The following is a 19,025-nucleotide window of genomic DNA, read 5'->3' on the forward strand; positions in this document are numbered from 1 at the left end:
AGCCATGCCGTGTTACCATCAATGCTGGGATCAAAAAATGAGTGCTTTGGGATTTTCCACATCTTTGCTTGTCACACAGTTGCTGTGCATAGATGTCTCTACAAGTTTTCCAGAGTATTCCAAAATCCCCAAATCAGCCTGGCTTTGTTATTGGTAGAGTTATATCAGCAGATTATAATACCCCATAGAGAATTCAGAAAACTGGATACAGGGTTCACAAGAAGAATTTCTTGGAACAACTCTTGAGTTTAGCATTGGAAGATGTAACTGACCCTGACACAACTGGTGCTGCATAACTGCTTTAAAGCTGAAGTAACGTCTGTTCCTAAGAGAGGCCGAAGCTATATTCCTTTTTATTTTTTTTTCCTAGTGTCCTGCCTGTTGCTTGATGTAACTCTTTGTATATTGTGATTTATAGAGCACGTCTTTTAAACACGCAAATAATTTCTTTCTATCACAGACCATAAAAGCAAAATGCTGTTTTGGGACTGTCACAAGAATAGGTACTACAATCATGTCATTTGTAATGCTCCTTCGTGCCATTTTGCACAGCAGTTAGGAGATATTCCTGAAATGACAGGACCTTTAATTGTGTCACTATTGACATCACCTGCTAGAACTCTTCAGAAATAGGCATTTCTTATAATGTTTAATGAATGAATGCTAACGCTTTGTATTGTAAAATACAGCCTTTTGACTCTTTAGGAACTTAATGAAAAGGATTATTAGTTTTGTTTCCTCTTTCCAGATGGAAATGTCAGAAGATGATATTAATATGGAAGAATACCCCACTGAAATTCATGATTACCTTGCAGCATTTGAAAAATCTCTTGGTTCTGTAGATGAGATGCTGAAGACAATGATGTCAGTTTCCAGGAGTGAGCTTCTCCAAAAGGTAAATAATCTTCTTTTTGACAACCTTTTTGGTATTAATACAAGAACACCTGGGAACAGGAGCTGAAATAAAAGGGTCTGTTAGTCTAGCCACTGCACAGAGAAATAACAAATAGGACGCTTCCTACCCTTGGTGCCTAATATTTGAAATTCTTATATTTCTAAGATATCCAGATGGTCTTACAAACTAAACAATGAAATATATACTCTTCCAAGCTGAAAAATGATGATCCTACCAGTGAGTCCTTTAGGCAGAGGATATTATAGCTTATTGCTGACCTTCCTTGCAGTGCACGCTGATTCTCTTTCATAATGGAGAGGTCACTCATGTTTTTGTCTGAGACCTTTTTGCAACAAACTTGATGGAACTTGGTATACCCAGAAGGATATAAAGGTGAATTGACAGGAGTGAGAACTGATCTGATTCTGGAAGTCTAGACTTGCAGAACCTGGTGCTTGAAAAACTGAGCTGTCTCCTCTAGCTATGTAAAATGTGTTGGTTTTTTTTCAGGGCATACAGACAGAGCAAGGTACTGCCTGGAAACTTCACACAAACCTCTCCATCTTTTACCATTCAAAGCCTAACGTAATTTTTTTTCTTTAGGGCAAGAAAAAGCCAGCACATGAGGCAACTCTTTTATCCTCTGAGGATTTCTAACACAAATAAATTATGAAGAAAACAGTCTTGACAACAGCGATCTTTTGACAGTATCCATGTTAGAACTAGTGAGCTGTACAATGATGTTATCAGAGTTTCTGGAAATCCTATAGGGCTAAAATAATAAATTGACTTTGACAGTCAAGGGAAAAAAAACCCAAAACCTCATTACCTTTATTCTTCCTTTGCAGCCCTAAGTATTCCACCATGCATTGAACACGCAGTCTACCATGTGTAGTTTTAATGTTCATTGATTGTCTGTAGCATAATATACTTACATTTGAGCTTCAGTTTTTTTTTTTCCCTTCCTGTGATAGCAACAACTATTTTGAATTGAGTTTCTGTGGAAATATAGGGACTTATTTCTGACTATGGGAAAGTAGTCTAAGAGCTACACGTCAAAAGATTTTTTGTGCTTTTGGCTGTATGAAACTGGCATTTAACATCAGAGGGGGAAAATGCCATGAGTGCTTGCAGAGGAGAGAATTGTTTAGGGATGGCATGGAAACAGGCATAGACATGGTCTCAGTGAACTTGTGGTGCAAAGATGTGCTCGCTCAGTGTCTATTTTTTATGAATACATTCGCAATTATAAAATATGCATATTACTAAAATGTTTGGTTTTGGTTTTTTTTATTCTAGTTAGACCCTCTTGAGCAAGCAAAGCTGGATTTGGTTTCGGTGTACACATTAAATTCAATGTTCTGGGGTAAGTATGGGGTAGGAGGAAAAAGTATTTATGATTGCCATTTGAACACCTTCTAGACAGCTGCAAACATTAAATAATCATATTTCATAGCTAAATAATTAGAAACTTGCAGTTACCCTGGGGACCCAAATTATTGCCATCTGTAGGGTAAATGATGTTGAAACTCCAAATCAAAAATTCATATTTGCAAAAGTTGACTTTGTACAGGCACAAGGGTGTTTCTTTCTGTTTTCTTATGGCAACCTTTTCTGTCCTTGTAAGGACAGAAAGTTTAACCATGTTAGATTATTTTTTCTTTTTTATTTTCTTTTTTTTTGACTGCAAGATTTGATTATAATAGTTTGTCAGATACTTAACACCACAGTTAACTCCAATTGTTATTAATGGTTTTATGTGGAAACTACAGTTTTCCTATGTGACTGATTGATGAGGTCCTCATTCATGACAGCCTTCAGTTTCAAAAAAACCATGTTTTTTTCTTGTAGTATACTTGGCTACTCAGGGAATCAATCCAAAGGAACATCCAGTGAAACAAGAACTGGTAAGATCTTTACACTGCCTGCACTGCAATATCTGAACTTGCCCAGGACAGTTAATGCATATAGAAGTAAAAAAAAAAAAGTTTATATTTAAAATGGATATGTTGCCATAATAGCATGCATATGCTACATGGTGTTCTTTAACTGTTCATATGCCCTGCTGTGCTCTCTAAATTAAGAAAGTAATATTTTTAGTACCAAACAGTACTCTTTAAAGCAAAGTTGTAGAGTCTCTTGAAGGTAGAAAAGAATAAGAAGATGAACGGTGTCATCTTTTCTCCACCTTTGTTTAAGAATTGGATTCTGAACAGAGCAGCTTTTCACTTGTATCTGTTTAATGGAAAAATGTTACATGTCTGATAATAATTTATAACTTCCAGTATGGTATTTTTTTTCTTATAAATACTTGGATTCATGTTAATCTCTAAGGCCGCCTTTTCTTACTTTTGTATGACTCTGAAAGTAGAGTGTGGTTGATTTACTAGCAAAGACGGGAAAGAGCCCCCCTCCCCCTTTCATGTCCTCCATTAATTCATTTTCTCAGCAGTAAAGAATCCAGTTCAGCAACAAAGCTAAAAGCTTTTTTGGCACCAGTTGTATGTGTATTGTCCAGTAATTCTGCATTAGTGACATATTTACAACCTATAATAAATCTTTTAGGTTTGTCGTTATATTCCATTTAGATGCATGTCTACAGTATAGAAGGCTGGCTATCCTGAAAATTCTGCTGACTTAAAAAATCAAATCATTTAGCCTGAAGAAGAAATAGAAATCAAAACATATAGCCACCCATTTTAATTCCTGTATAAATGAAAATATTAAATCTGGGCAATCATAAAATACTTAGCTTTAATGTAATCCTTACATAACCAGTGGAATGGAAGACAGCACTGAAAAATGTGGAAAGCTAGCCTGAATAACAAGAATACTTCTATTTTTAATTTTGTGAGGTTTTCAGTAGTCTAGACTGTATCATATTAAAAAATGGATCAGTTAATATTTCATGAGGTTTCTGTCAGTTTCTTGTTCCTCCTATATTATATAGTGTCTGAATATTGTGTTAATTTAGCAATACTAAAAAATAAATTATATCTCTTCTGCTGTGGATGTTTTATGCTGGTATTTTACTTCACAACTGCCACTCATTCTAACTCCGAAGAGTAAGTGAATTATTATAGGCTAGATTTTAATCCAGTTCTTTTTTCCAAGTATCAAGGTGAATGAATGCACATTCCTTCCTTCCTTCCTTCCAAGAACGTTGTGATGTTCTTACTCATGTGGAAAGGGAATAAAAAACCACTTTGTCGTGATTGTTTTGTTTTCAGAACTGCTCTTCTTGTGTACATACAGGGAATACAGAGAAACTCAAACTGTATTAATTAAACTCACATTCAAGCTATTGGAGTTCATTTCTTTTGTCACGTTGACATTTGCCAGCTCCTTTTTCCCCTGTTGATACGCGTAGGTTTGCCATCTGTTCTCATTAGCCATCTCAGTCACCAAAAAATATTAGAGTCTATCATGATTTCAGAGCTTGTAAAGCTCTCCTCATTAAAGCCATGTTTTTGAAAGGGAAAGAGTGGCCAACTTTTTGACAAATCAGTTGCTTATAATGGCCACTGAAGAACTGAAAATCACTTCTGTAGTGTAAGTCTGGTAACCTTTGTTCCAGATCCAAAAAGCCATCAATGGCTGTGTGAGAAATGCATGGGGTACATAATATCAACATGTACCTAGTTAGCAGTATCCATAAATGTTCTATTAATCCACATTTATTGTTAGGGTATCAGGTAGAGCAGTATTTATGTGTGTGTGTATACATATATATGTATATATATTTATATATATGTTGTTTGTTCATGTTACAGTAGCAGCTAAAGGCCCTAGAGTTGAAGGCTGTATTAGGCCAAATATGTAGACATGAAATCTATTAACCAATTTTTTCTGTATTTTACAGGATTACTGTAAGTATCCTCTCTAGTCAGTGAAGAGAAGCAGGCACTTAACAGAGCATGATTCCCATCTCAGAGGGGTTTAGTTTCCTTCTTGAAGTGATTTTGTTTATTGATTGCAGAAGTAGATGAGGATGAGTAGGCACGTAAATGAGAAGGTATATTTAGCTGGAGCTGAATCCAAGATGAGATGGCAAGAAAGTATCCCTTTTCTTTGTGGAATGCCAGTGGAAAGAGACTTTTTTCTTATCCATGGTCCTAAAAGGAACTTCTAGTACAGCTGGAAATTCATCAGGCTGCCTTAAATATGTTCATTGATAAGCCCCCTTGACCATTTTGGAGTCTTAACCACAAGACTTCTGTGTAGTTGCATATCTAATGCTTGTAAGATCTTTGATTTTGTGTAAGATGCTTTTTGGATTTGCTTGGACATGCTGTGGAGAGTAGTCACACAGTAGAATTTATCCATAAATATGTCAAGTATCTAAATATTATTTTGCCACCTTTATGTAGGCTAAATTCAAAATTGAGTTCAGTATTTTGTTTTCTGACATTGCCTGCAAGAACAATTCTTGTGTCACTACAAATTAGGTGCAGAGTCTTCAACTCTGTAGGACTTCATGCTCCTGTGAATGTCATGCAAATTAGTATGGTAGGTACCTTTGATGGAAAATCTGCTGAAGGGAAAACCTCAAGTTTGCAAAGAGCCTGGCATATATATTTAAAAGAAGGTATTATTGTAGGTTTTATACTGATAGAAATGTACAGCATGAAGAGCTCATTGATTTTATTTTAGCAGCAATCTTGGGAGAATGGTGTGAAATATACTTTTATTTTTTTTTTCTAGGAGAGAATAAGAACATACATGAACAAAGTCAAAGAAATAGCAGACAAGAAAAAGGCATCCAAACTCAATAAAGGAGCTGCTTCTAGATTTGTAAGAAATGCACTCTGGGAACCAAACACTGAAAATGAACATTCCTCCAAAACTCCTGCTAAAGGGAAAAAGAGAAAGACGGACTAAACTTCTGTTTCCATTTGTATAAATTACAGAAACCTAGAACTTATTTTGAAATGTGTTTTGCATACTTTATTCATCTTACAGAGGTGCTGTATAGCAGTATCTTGATTAAGTTATACTTAAGAATTTTACAGGATTGTATTTTGTCCAGAGCACTTATCACTGAGGTGCTCATGTTAGATGTGTATCTGACCTCACTGTTCAAATGACAGTGACCTGACATATGCTTGTTAGTAATAGATACTAGTGGCGTTTTGCTTATAATGTCTAAGAATTCAATTTTTTAATGTGGAATGCTGGCACTTTTTTTATATGACCTTAATCTCCTGAATATTAAAAAGTCTCAAACAAGGCTATCCAGTCTGTGGTGTTTATGTAAGAGCCGTGTTTACTTTCTCATGACATCATTGTGTGAAATGCTGTATTTGTTGTGTTTTGTAAGGCTTATTCACTGTATTAAGCTGTTTCCTTTTCAGCTTCTGAACTTGAATGTCTGCCATATTCCCTTATTTCTGTTGCCTCTGAGAAAACTGAGCTTCAAGGGCCACGAGCAAACAGCCTGGATTCCATTCTAAAGCCACCATGTCCAGTGAATGGAAAAAACAGATATCCCCAAAAGGCAATCTGTATGGCCCCCCAAAAAAGGAGCAGGCTGGGGAAACAGCACATGCAGGAACTTAATTGGCATTTTGGCTGCAGTACTCAGCCCTTACTGCTGACACTGTGAGAGAGAAACATGCTCTGAGGTGGCAGGAGTGTGGTCATCTATTGCTATTTCTCAGATCTTCATCAGGGAAAGCATTCTCTGGTGCGGTAAAAGCTACTGCTCTGTTTTACAAATATTCTATTTGTTTTCTTAAAAATGTGAAGCTTAGTTATTTAGGAGAGGTGGTGTGTTAGTTTCTTCAGATAAACCTCACTAGTTCATTTTTCGATACACTCAATTATCAGCCAAAAAGCTGTTTAACAATTAGCAGTCACCTAACTACTTACAAAGGAAAAACAAACAACTTAGTTCACCAAAATCCAGTTTGGGTAGCAGTCTACAAAACTGCTTGGGAAACATTGTTAGTGTGAAAGAGTAAATTATAACAACACATCCAGAAGATCTACAGTACTGCAAGCTGAATGATGTACAGTAACTGTCTGTACAGAGCCGTACTACATCATGCAATGCAGAATATGGACTAAATCGAATTAAGTGCTAAAATGAAGGTTCTAGTCATTGACTATCTAAAAATATATATTTGAAAGTAAAAGTTCAATACATTTACAAGTTTATTAAACTCAAATAATTGTTGCATATCTCTAGAAACTTTTTCAGTGACTGGTATGTATTTACACATTTTGGTTTATGATAAATTCTCTGAATGAATAGTAATTCCTCCAACCCAGCTATATACGTTCATGTAGGTACCTAGCTGTGCTGCCTCACATCTACAGGACTGCTCACGTGAGTATGCATGTCAAAGGCCCATAAACATTTGCCAGCTGAAAGCTAAAGTGAGAATGCCTTATTTCTACAGGTTAATGTCATTGTAATGCCAAACAAAAGATCTTTTGGACTCCAGAGTCTTTTTTTGTGCTATGAAGGTTGAAAACGCAAAAGATCCAAAGTGTGTTCATGACCAAAGGCAGCTCTTGGTATGCTCAGTAGGTTTGGACAGAGTTGATTTGGAAGCCCATGTGTCCTGTCTTGTGCCTCTTCCAACCTGATCTTCCAAGTGATGAGCTGTAGACTATTATGAACTGACTTCTGGACTTTGTGTGGATGTAGAGGTCTGCTTGTCCAAAGGATGATGCTCAAAATGTTAATCTCAAAGACATCAATTTAAGAAAAAAGGCCAGGTGTCCCATGAACTAATTGGGAAGACAATAGGATAGAAGTGGCCTGAAGTGGCACTTTAATGTAGAGATTTTCTGGGAGATAATGTCTTATACTTTGAGAGGCATTGTCTGGAGGAAATGAGCAGCTCAACTTGTATTTACGCACAGTGCTGTTAATGAAAAGGGAATTGAAGGACATTTCCATTACATGATTTTCCTCTTAAGGTTCAATTATAGCTTTTGTTTTAAAAGGGTAATTTCTGAAAAGGATCATAATTCACTGTTGAGTAAAGTACACAGGTTTCACTGGTAAATGTTTAAACAAGAATAATGCGAGGCTATTAGCTAAGACTTACTGAGGTAGATGTCTATCTGGGATAATTAATTATATACAGGTATTTGTAATAGTTTAAATAGCTGAAACAAGTGCAACTTTGTAAACTTCTTTTCTTCTTGTTTATGGCTTGTATCATTCAATATTTCAGTATGGATTTGTGGCTTTGCTTTTCTGACACAAAACAACCCAAGCAAATGCCCCACAAACTAAGATGTGTTAACCATGTGCTTGTTATTCACTAACATCGCTATTAGGAAGAGGCTTGAAATACAAGATAATGAATGCTAAGTGGTTTTTGTATCACTGCAGTGTTCTTGGAACATCTAGACTTCTGGGTAGTTATTTAACTTCACTGAGGTATGAAACGACTTGAACTGACTGAACATTGTTTGTGAAAGTTCCTTTCTGGAAAAGCTACATGAATATTGGCATAAAAAACAAAACAACTTTCCTGCCTGAAAATACAAGGCTGGCAAGAAGAACATTTATTGCAGTGGCTGTGTGCATTAATTGGTACAAGCTGTAGTTTGTAGAATGGTTCTACTGGGCCTGAAAGGGAAGGAAAACATCTGTGAGGCTTGTAGTCCCATTGCTGTATGTGCTGAAAATGGTGCAGAAATACCACTTCTGCATTCGTTAATACCACTGTAATGCAAAGAGTTGCTATTATAATGGCAAAAGTCATTAGTAGCAGTGAATTAAAGTATTGATGAACTTAAGATATTTAAAGAAAATATTAAGGTCTGTGTGATGCCTTCCTGCTTTCTCTCAATTATCAATTAATTAATATTAGACATACCAGCTAAGAGAAGCACTAACAAAACTGCTGTTTCTGAAAATGTTTCTAACTAATGCAATGACAAAGTTACATAAAACACTAAGCTATGGCAGAAACATATGTAGTTGGACTGACCAGAGGCTAATCGATGTCAAAATTAGTGTGTTTTGTGTTCAGGTTTTTAAGTTAAAAGTGAAAATATTATTGTTAAAGATTATGTTTTGATACATGCATTTAATGTGTTACCTGTTCTTGGAACTTTTCTTCCTTTCTGGTCTCTGCACCAAGAAAGCCATGAAGTTGGTAAGAGCATGTGAAGTTAGCAGCTGTGACTGGAATTTGATGTGAGGTTCCATGGGGAATTTTCCAAGCTTACAAAAACAAAACCAACCAAACAAAAACTTCAGAAGAGAAATTAAAATGCAACTGAAGATTTTAAGCCCCACTAGTGTGTTAAATACCTACATTAAAATAAAACAGCACTTGGGAGCATCTGGGAAGCTCTGTGCTTGGCAAAATTTGGAGGTCATTGGATGGTAGGAACTTGACTCATTGGGAGACTTTCCACTTGGTCCTCAAGGACTTTAGTCCTTGAATTAGTGTAGTTTCATTGAACTGCTACAGTTGGACAGGAAAAGTAAATTACTCAGTTATGAAATCAATGGCTCAGGACTTTGCAGTAGTAGCGTCTGGCCCACTACTCAGTGTTTTTTCAGTCAGTGAATTATCTTTTTTTGATGCATATTTAAATGTCTAATGAGAGATTTCCTCCACACCCACCTATGTTTGTCAACAGCACAGGGAGAAAAATCCATGTCATTAACTGTCCCAGGCATGTAAAGAGATTTTTACCATAACAAAATGGGCATCTTTGACTTGAGAAAGCAGGTCTTCTGCCAGCTGTCTAAAGTTTGTACAGAGCTCCTCCTAGAAAACCTCTCTCTCTGACAAAGTTTACTGTGTCTGCAAACAAAGCAGGACTCTCACCAGAACTTAAATTCCCTCCCTTATAAATGCTAGCCATGAGTTAGGAAGTCAACACACCACTTACACTCATTTCTACTCCTTCAGTATTTTTATTATTGGAGAACTGCATCCTCAAGAGTAGATGTTTTATTAAGTCATCCTATTTTCTCCTGGCCTTGAAAATCAATACTAGTGTGAAGCCTTGTCAAGAAGTATTAACATTGCGGTTTTATTGGAAATCTCCAAACATAGTTATCTGGAGCGATAAAGAAACTTAATTCTCTCAGAATTAAGAATTTTCTTGGATTTAAAATGGTAGACTGAAATTCACTGTGGGGCTGGAACCATTACAAATGTAAAGGGAAACCCTGGTTTCCATAGTAAATTACATCATTCACCCACAGACTGATGAAGACCTGTTCTGCAGCCTCAGAAGAAGAGACACTGGTTACCTGGATTAAGGCTTCTGTCAACTGTTGGCCCCAGGAAGGCTTAAGGAGTTGTGAACAGCAAACTCCAGTTAGTAACTGGTGGAGGTATATTGGTGTAAGTGGCATTCAGTGGCACTGGGTTCCTCCTGGCAAGATCTCATTTAATTTTGACTCAATTCTCTGGTATCGAAGGCAACGGCAAAAAACCCTTATACCTAGAAAAAACCTTCCTTGGTTTAACACTGCCACAGGCTGGGATATGTGCCAAGTTATCCATAAAAAAAAATTAAACAACTTGATTGGAATGTAATTTCTTTCTTGCATTGGACACGGCCGGCTAGGAAGGTATAGCTGCCTGGGAGAGTTGAAGTGTAAGGAAACAATAGCAAACTATATTTGATGCAAATCAGAAGTTGGAAAACAACCAAATAACAAACTTCAGTTAAACAGTGACATGCAAATCAGAATATAATTGGAGAAATGATCATGAGGCTTTGTGAAGATATTCTTCTTCTCCAAAAGAGTAAGCCTGACAAACTTCAAGCCAAAGAAACTTTCTAACTCAGAGGGCCAAAATAATTGAAACTGGGTTGCAGGCCAAATGTGGGCAGGTTATTCCTTTGTCATAAACTGAGATGTAAAGATGCCAAAACAGGGCATTAGTTAAAAAGACTATATATGTTTCTTGGTTAGAAGTTTACTTGCCAGTGATTAAAAAAAGCGTTAGGCTACAGCAATTTAGAGGAAATAATACACAAAGTTAATAATGCAATTTGTCATTTTAGAATCATATGTGACAAACATTAGGAAAAAACGCATTAAAGTTCTGCAGCGTGACAGTGTAATTTTTCTTTTTGCTAATTTGCTTTGAGTGATATTCCTCGCAGAGAGTTCCAGAAAGTCCATATGAACACTTCTGTTTTGCAGATCACTCTTCGCATCCTTAGCATTAGTGGTAGTTTGTTTTTTTTCCTTCAATTTCTTCTTTCCAATATGTCACACTTGTAATATTTTACTGATAGAACTAACAGTTTGTCTTTTTGATGACTTTTAACCTTCCCTGTAGGAAGGAAGATTACAAATCTATAGAATACTTAGTGCTGGTGATCTAAGAAGCAGACTTTGAATGCACAATTTTCATCAGCTGTACCAAAGGGAAAAGAGCAAAAGCTTGTTTTTACTACTAAGCTGAGTGAATACAGCGTGGAAATCTTGTAACGGCAAGATATCAATTTTGTAAAGTGATATATTTCAGAGGGGATACTAAATTTGACTATGAATAAAAAGCTTTATAAATGGAACATTTAAGAGGCTATCTTTTACTTTTCAGTGTAGGGTTGCCTTGACGTGCATCATTTCAATTTGGCAGCCTCAGCAAATGGATGGAAGCAATTCAGTATGATAATTCAGTATTGCCAAGAGGCGGCTTCTCAGTCTAGTGTGGACACATACCGTGGATCAATTTAAAGCCCATATTAAATGACAGAAAACAGGTCTAGTTCAGCACTATCTTGTTTCAGCTTTACATCAAGACAATCTTGATATCAAAGGTACATAGATGGGATATCCGAAGAGTTCATGAACAACAAAATAATTTTCAAGCTAAAAATCACCTTGAATTCATGGTGATAGATCTTGCATAGCAATGATCCAGAATAGGCAGAAAAGAAACAAAAGGCAGCTGTGCTTGCAATAAACACTTTTAAAGTAGTAATTCTAGCAGCAAATGTGTAGCTGCTGTTGACCAGCAGAGTTTTGAAGTAAACAAGCAGTTGTGGGGTTCTGCAAGTGGAAAAAGTTGTCTGAAAAAGCAGTAGTCTTTGATATTCTCTTATTCAATATGAATGTTCATTTTCATTAATATGTTGTAGCCTTTGTTTCCTAGAATGTTTATTTTCTCTTTGTCACTTGAGTGTTTTTCAGCCTCATGGGAACAAATTAGTCATTGTTTAAAGCCACAAAGTTACTGTCCTCATCATTAAGAGGGGACAAGGAGAAATGCCTAGTAACAAACACTGTCAAGTTGGATAACATAAACAATCCTTTTAATTTGTTGCCCCGGGGCTGACAAACCTACTCCCCAACTCACACACAAAACATGTTTTCTCCTGCAAGGTTTCCATGGAGAGAGCGTTTCCTCAAGGCAGTTAATTTCACGAGGAGCTGTACATGTACATACACATTACACATCCACCTGCATCTTACGTGTCTCCTGAATGGCAGTAAGTTCTTCTCTTGATGTGTAACGAAGTACAAAGTATTTATTAGTGAAATGCTATTGTTGGAGACTGTGTATAACATTACAAGCTTCATTCTGTATTGGTTTAAGTCAGTTTAATTCTTGATTTTTTAGGGCCTCAGTAGCAAAAATGCAGCACAAAAGAGATTCTGACTCTATGTGGGTACAAATGTCTTTATGTAACAAAACCAGCATTGAAAATCTAGCTGATTCTAAGTCACTGAAATGTACTTGTCTGTTAAGGTCCACTTCCTCCATCCTTGGACAGTGTTTGTTATGTTTACCTTTCATTATGCACCAGGCTTACAACTGATACTTCCAGACAGGGCCTCAGCTTCTTGTAGTAATATTCTGTTCCCAGATGTTTACAGTTTTGCCAGCTTTTAACTACTTGTATTAGACTTTTTCATGTTTGGTCTCTGCCATGGCTGATTTTTTTTTTAATTCCCTGGAAAGGTCGAGCATTGTTTTTACAGTTGGTCAAGAACGTGGTTTGTAAAGCGTAAGCCACATTGGCAATGTTAACTAAAACTTCCAGCCATGTTTTCCTAAAAGTAGTAACTATCCTTCATTGAGGTAAACATTTGAAATGTATTATCAAGATGTTAAAAACAAAAGTTATCCCACTCAAAATCTACGCAGATTAGGGCTCTAGAGAAGCCTCAGAGAACTGCATGGTAGATACTGGCTGTTAATTTGCTTGTGTTCCAGTTTTCCCATGCATGGTCATCAGCATTACTGAGTTCCCAGCACAGTTTTGAAGCCACAAATAGCTTAGGGAGCAATATGGGCTCTGCAATTAAAGTTCAATTTATCTCTGATGATGACAGGACTCTGTAACATACTATATTTGCAGAACTGCAGATCTAGGACAACTTTGCAACTTCTGACAGCATTGTTTCAATGTAGCTTTTTTTGGATTTCACATTTTAAAAAAGTTAACCTAGACAAAAGATGCTGTCATATGTATCTGATTAATTTACGTTATTATAACACTGGAGTTCAACTTCACACCAGTTGAAGTAAAATGGAATTAATTTGCATGTGTCACCTTCCTAACAGGTAACTCCAGTGAGAGTGTACCTCTTTTTACTGTTTAAATACGCTGAATGTATTAGAAATCTGAAACTTAAATTCTTGTCTCAAAGCATAACGAAAAGGGTTAGAGTTGTTATACTGGGTGGTTTATTTATTTAGAAAAGCTGTGAAGCTGTTCCAGGTTTGAGCCAGTAAAACAAAGTCTGGTTCATTTAATGCATTCTTTATAATAGGTGTTCTTGGGCTACACAGAATGAAGTATCCTATTTTCTGGAAGACATTCAGATCATTAAAGACTAAGAATTCAATCTCATCCCTTATATATAGAATTACACAGAAGAATTTCGGTAGATATATGAGTCATTTCTGGGCATAGGCTAATATTTCTAGATGTACCTGTACCTTCTTATAGTGCCTTTTTTAATTCTCCTTCCTGAAACCAGGGGAAACTGCCCAGACTGAGACTTGGCCCACTTAAAAAATTTACGAAAAAGAAAATAGCTTGGAAAAACTGTTGGGGTTTTTTTTTTTTTTTTGTGTCTTTTGCCACCTAGGTGAGGTTGTACTATCAGAAAAAAATAACAGCTGGATTTTGCCCTCAGATTTGCATGCAGAGTTTATCAGAAGGCAAAGAGGCCAGATTGTGACACTGGCTACAGTGATTTCTGAACTGCAGAGGGTTTCCTGACCCCATGGCCCTTCCATTCCCATAGCAAAAAGCCAAGATATAATTGAGCCAAGCTTTCAATGAATGCACAGTGGTAAGTTCACCTATGTCCAAAACGAATTTGAGGTTCAAAATCATTTAAGACAAAGCCTGTATTGGGTAACCTGCTGGAACCTCAGTGGCCTCAGCTGGCAAAGATTAGTAACAATTGACTCTGTTCAAAAATCTGAGCCAAAATCTCACCAACTGCAGGAAAAAAATCTTCACAACCAAAGGCTGATTCTCAGCTGGTGTTAACTGGAATGACTTTGCTGGCATTGTGTGTCTTAACACATCTGTGGCCCTCATGTTGTTAAGACACCTGAATATTTCTATGTGACAAAGCTGAAGAGCCCATCTTAACAAATAGGTTTTAAAAAGCATCAGGAAAATGAACTAGACAACTACATGCTTAAAAGTTTGCCATTTTTCCCTATTTAATATATCTGATACTTTCTTATTTTAGCAGGCTAGATTACTTGTATAAATTTAAGAGAGGCAAGCATTTTTCAGTTTGATTACAGCACAACAGAGAAGGTGTGTAAATCCTCATGTTTAATTACCTTTGTGTTTAAAGGCCATTATAGCTCTTTCTTGGTCTTTCATCTGCTTTTCCTATATCCCCCTTCAACATAACTCAACTGGGTGGCTCTCCTCCTGCCTCTGAAATTAGATTGAACTAAAGAAATACTGCCAGAAATTCTTCTCACAAGCTTGTGCTCTCTGGACACATCTGTGTGATATTACCTAAATGACAGCAATTGCTACAAAACCAAGATCTATTAAAACAGGGAAGAAGATCTCGTTGTAGTAGGTTAAATTAACTTAAATTAAAAGGGAAGGTGAAGCTGATATGCTCTGTTGGATTCCTCTGCAGTATCTGCACAGACGTGTCTCCAGAGTGGGTTGCACTCCGGCCCCAAAAACATCCATAACACAATAAAACAGATGTTTGTTCCTTTAACTACTACTTCTCAGCAAGAACCTACAGCTAGATTTTCTCTTTGTGGAATATAATTGCTGATAGTGATGCATTACCTTGTTTAAGCACATAGGTACATCATGCATGCTTTAAGCAAACATGGCAGCTAGGTTAAACAGTCCACCAAAACACTTATTTGCCTTTTAATTTCATTTAAAAAAAAAAAAAAAAAAAGGTTGAGTGTAATAAAACTCATCTCCTGATGGAGCTTCAATCATCACTATGCTTCCTGGGTGAGGAGGTTAAGAGAGGCTATTATTTCCTGTACCTCACAGAAACCCACCCAGAGGCCATGGCCACCACTTCACCCCAGTCTCTTCCTCCTCCAGCAGATCCCTTCAGAGACACACATCCTTAGCCTACACCTGGTGAGGTTTTTGTGAGTATATACATATATTTCCCCCACCTCCTTTCTGTACTCACTCAGAGAACAAAGGCTGGAGCTCACATCCTGAGGTACCTGCAGTCCCTGATAGGCCATTTTGTGGCCCATCACCGCCCAGCCCCAGGGCTAAAATGGCGGCAATGCCTGGCAGGTGTTACCTCATGTGAGCAGGGCTGTGAGGTGTGTTTGCCCTCACCGTGTTTTGACCTGTCCTTCTGCCCCTCTACGGGAAAAAGGTAGGATTTATGCTTCTTTGCATTTCTTATACCTATAAGGTGCACCTGTGTTAGTGGAGGACCAGTTTTGCAAGGAGGCAAAGTAGGGGTATGCTACTGAGGAAATGCATTTAATGCTTGAGGTGTGCCTTCCTAACAATCGCTGTTGGAGGTGCTGTCTGCTGATACTGTGTACTTGTTATTCCCCCACTCCTTTTTTTTTTTTTTTTTTTTTTTTTCTCCCTCTCTTGTTTTCTCAGTGTGTGCCATGGATGGCAGGGCTGTGTCAGCTGCTCAGGGCGGCTTTGCTGGGGACGACCCTGTGGTGAAAATGGCGGCAGCGTCACCCGCCTGGCCCTGCGGGAGAGGCAGCGCCTGAGGGGGGAAACTGGGAGAGAGGAAAAGCGGGAAAGCAAATTCAGATGAGGCGTTTGACACATGGTGTCAGCTGAAGGCTCTTTCGGCAAATCTTAGCCTTGCTGTTTCTTTTTCCACTTGGTGGCAGCAAAGGAGTGTCAAACAGGCTGGAGGCAGCGGTGAGAAGTGCTTTTTTTTTTTTTTTTTTTAAAAGTCTTAAAAATCTCCTGAGGTTCAAGGACCAAAAAAAAAAAACCAAAAACAAAAACAAGAAACAAAGGAAAAAGAACCCAAGATTTAAAAAAAAAAATACAGAAATACAGCATTTCTAAGATAAGTGAAACTGCTGCACCACCCATCAGGTGTTCATAGTTAAAACTGCTGCCTTTCTTACCTTATTTATTTTTAACAAGCATGTGTAGACTGCACCATGCCCCTTTACTTTGGCAGATTTTAGCAGCTTTTTATGAGGAACCAGTTAAATTTCCATATGCTTAGTTTTTGTCTGATTTCTTGGAGAGATTTAAAAAATTGTCTGTGTATATGTACATGTGTCTATACATAATGTAATCTCTGCACAACTGGAAAGTAACACAATGACTAAATTCTGAGTTTATAGATGTTTCTTCTTTCACACTTGTTTTATAGTCATGAAATACTGCTAATGATGATGGGTTTGTTTCTAACTTAGAGTGGTGTAAGCAAGAAGCAGAGCAGGTTCTTTATTTTTCCACTCTGGATCCTGATAGATTGCAAATATTGAACAGAAAAGAGCAGCATTTCTCAACTGCAGGCTGGAGGACAGGACTCCAGCTGGTGCATGGAGCCCTGCTCTGTGGACTCAAAAGGCTCTGTGCTTCTTTGGGTATGAAGTGATGTGTATTTACCAGAAGGACTAAGCAGGTGTTGACTTGTCTTCCCTGCTTAGTGCCTATCAGTCCTCGCTGGCGCGATGTGTCACGCCGGGTGTGTTGTTTGAGGTGAGCATAGTTGTGCAGTGAGTGCCCTGTTCAGGTCAGGCTTGTGTCCTTCCCAGGGGGGAGGGACAAGATGATCAAGGGCTGTAACCTTGGCCAGCAAAAGTGAGTGTTCTTCTGTTAATGGAATGATGCTGGTTTTCACCAGCACAGGATGGTAGCCCCAAACACCTACTTTTTTTTTTTAATAAATTTATCTGAGAAGCTTTTGAGGCAAGATCTGATTTTTCACAGAGTTTATTCTCTACTTAGCATCTGGTCGCTGATGATTTTCATGCATGTGCTTAAACTAGCAGATAAGTACATTGCAGGTCCAAGAAACTTGTATGTTAAGTCTTGAATCTTAAACCACTGTAAATCTTGGGTAGCTTGACTGATTCCTGTGGATTTACACCATTGAAATAATAAAGCATTAGTGAAGACTTATTTTAAGGGCTTCCTTAGACCTGAGGTTGGATTCTGCTTTGGAATAAATCAGAACTGTCTCTGATGAAATTGCCAGTATTATGTAGTTGTGAAATCCTGATGGGGGCAATAGACCTTGTGTTCTATTTTATATTCCTTGAGTAAAACTTCTGGTGATTCACCCCTCCTGCCCTGGTTTCCCCACTGAATTTAGGAGGAATGCAAAGTCAAGTCCTTTATCTTCAGTCACAGCCCATTGACACATGTAGTTACTTGCATATTGGTCATTCCTTTTTTCTCTCCAGAATTTCAGCAGTGTGAGTCTCTTTGAAGACTTTGCTCCTGAATCAACACATTGGTATAACATTACGCTGGCTGAGTCCCAAGATGAATTCCCTGCTTGTATCTCAGAATGTGAATGCAAAATTACTCCATTCCCAGAAGAAACCCAGTAGAGAGTGAATACTAGCTGCCAAAGCCTTTAGCTCTTTATTATTTTTTTTTTTTAAGAGGGAAAACAGATTATTATGCATATTTATTGGGAAAAAGGGATTTTTACTCTTTCTTCCATTCCCTTTTCTTTACAAATAATGCATCTATACCTGTGCTGCCTTCTCTAGCACTACTGAGTAACACAGGGAGAGCATCAGTGTAACAAGATGAATATAGGACAGGGACATCAAGTCCTCCAAGAGACAACAACATTGCCTAGTTCTGTTACAAAATCCTGCCAACATCCTTAACTAGTTAAGTTGGCCCCAAGAAAGTTGATCCAGAATTGTATTCCTCTGTTTAAGCTGTTGGTATTTCAAGTCAAAATGTGCCCATGAGCAACTTAAAAAGCCATTTATTCATGTGTCAAAGTACTGCTTTAGTTTAAATAGGAACCCCACTTTTTCCTCCAGCTGAAGTGAATTTTCTCTGGTTTTGATTTATCACAATTGCTGATAATCTTCAGTTTGCTTTGTGATGGAGGGACTAGGACTAAAACTGGTAGAAACTGGTCTGTAGGTGCTGAAAGTACCGTACTAATGCTCCTTTGATCGCAAGACCCAAGCAAAATTCCTGGTGACTTTGGCTGAGGTTTTGCCGTTGCAGGTTTCAGAATCCCTGGATCTGGAGGTGAGTCCCTGCCTTGAACGCAGAACTTCATCTGCTTTGCAGTGGGTGCTGTTTTCATCTGGTGAAAGAAGTCATTGGACTTTTCAAGCTCAGCAGAAAGGCCCAAAACTTAAGTAAACACTGGATTTGGTCTGTTGTCATGAGTGATTGGAAGAAAAGGAAAATTAAAGAGCAAAACTTTTGAACAAGGCAATTAGCCGAAGGGGAATAGCAGTTTGCCATCTCATGAGTGAGACTTTGCAATGTTATCTACAGGTACAGAGGCCTAACCCTCCCAAACTCTCCTGAAATGACAGCAAACAGCCCTCCTGGGCTTGGATTCCAGCCAGTGGCAGAGAAAATAGAACTGGAAAAATTAAATATTAACTCTTTCCACTCCATTTCTCTGAAAGGGTGGCAAAACTCAATTCTGCCCTGTGAGGATAAGTCCCTCCAGTTCTGCGGTGCCCCAGGAACATGCGGTAAGCAGAGCACTTTGCCACTGTTG

General features: G+C 37.8%; 1 protein-coding gene and 1 long non-coding RNA gene across 3 annotated transcripts in view; one reads left to right on the plus strand and one right to left on the minus strand.

The window, feature by feature from the left end:
- C1D (C1D nuclear receptor corepressor) overlaps nucleotides 1–6,125 on the plus strand; it is a 12,980-nt gene extending 6,855 nt beyond the window's left edge. For both annotated transcript variants that reach the window (XM_065835621.2, XM_065835622.2), the window contains exons 2-5: nucleotides 749–895; nucleotides 2,195–2,261; nucleotides 2,747–2,802; nucleotides 5,600–6,125. In XM_065835621.2, coding sequence (XP_065691693.1) covers nucleotides 749–895; nucleotides 2,195–2,261; nucleotides 2,747–2,802; nucleotides 5,600–5,776 — 447 coding nt within the window. In that variant the 3' untranslated portion in view covers nucleotides 5,777–6,125. The remainder of the gene's footprint in view (nucleotides 1–748; nucleotides 896–2,194; nucleotides 2,262–2,746; nucleotides 2,803–5,599) is intronic.
- On the minus strand, nucleotides 552–15,786 carry LOC136100486 (uncharacterized). The gene is made up of 3 exons (XR_010651193.2): nucleotides 15,501–15,786; nucleotides 8,962–9,086; nucleotides 552–957 (listed from the first exon to the last, which is right to left on the minus strand). It is a non-coding gene; the product is annotated as an uncharacterized lncRNA (long non-coding RNA).
- Between the last annotated feature and the right edge of the window lie 3,239 nt (nucleotides 15,787–19,025).

The sequence above is a fragment of the Patagioenas fasciata genome, chromosome 3 (assembly GCF_037038585.1).
Source record: "Patagioenas fasciata isolate bPatFas1 chromosome 3, bPatFas1.hap1, whole genome shotgun sequence".
In the NCBI taxonomy this organism is placed as follows: Eukaryota; Metazoa; Chordata; class Aves; order Columbiformes; family Columbidae; genus Patagioenas; species Patagioenas fasciata.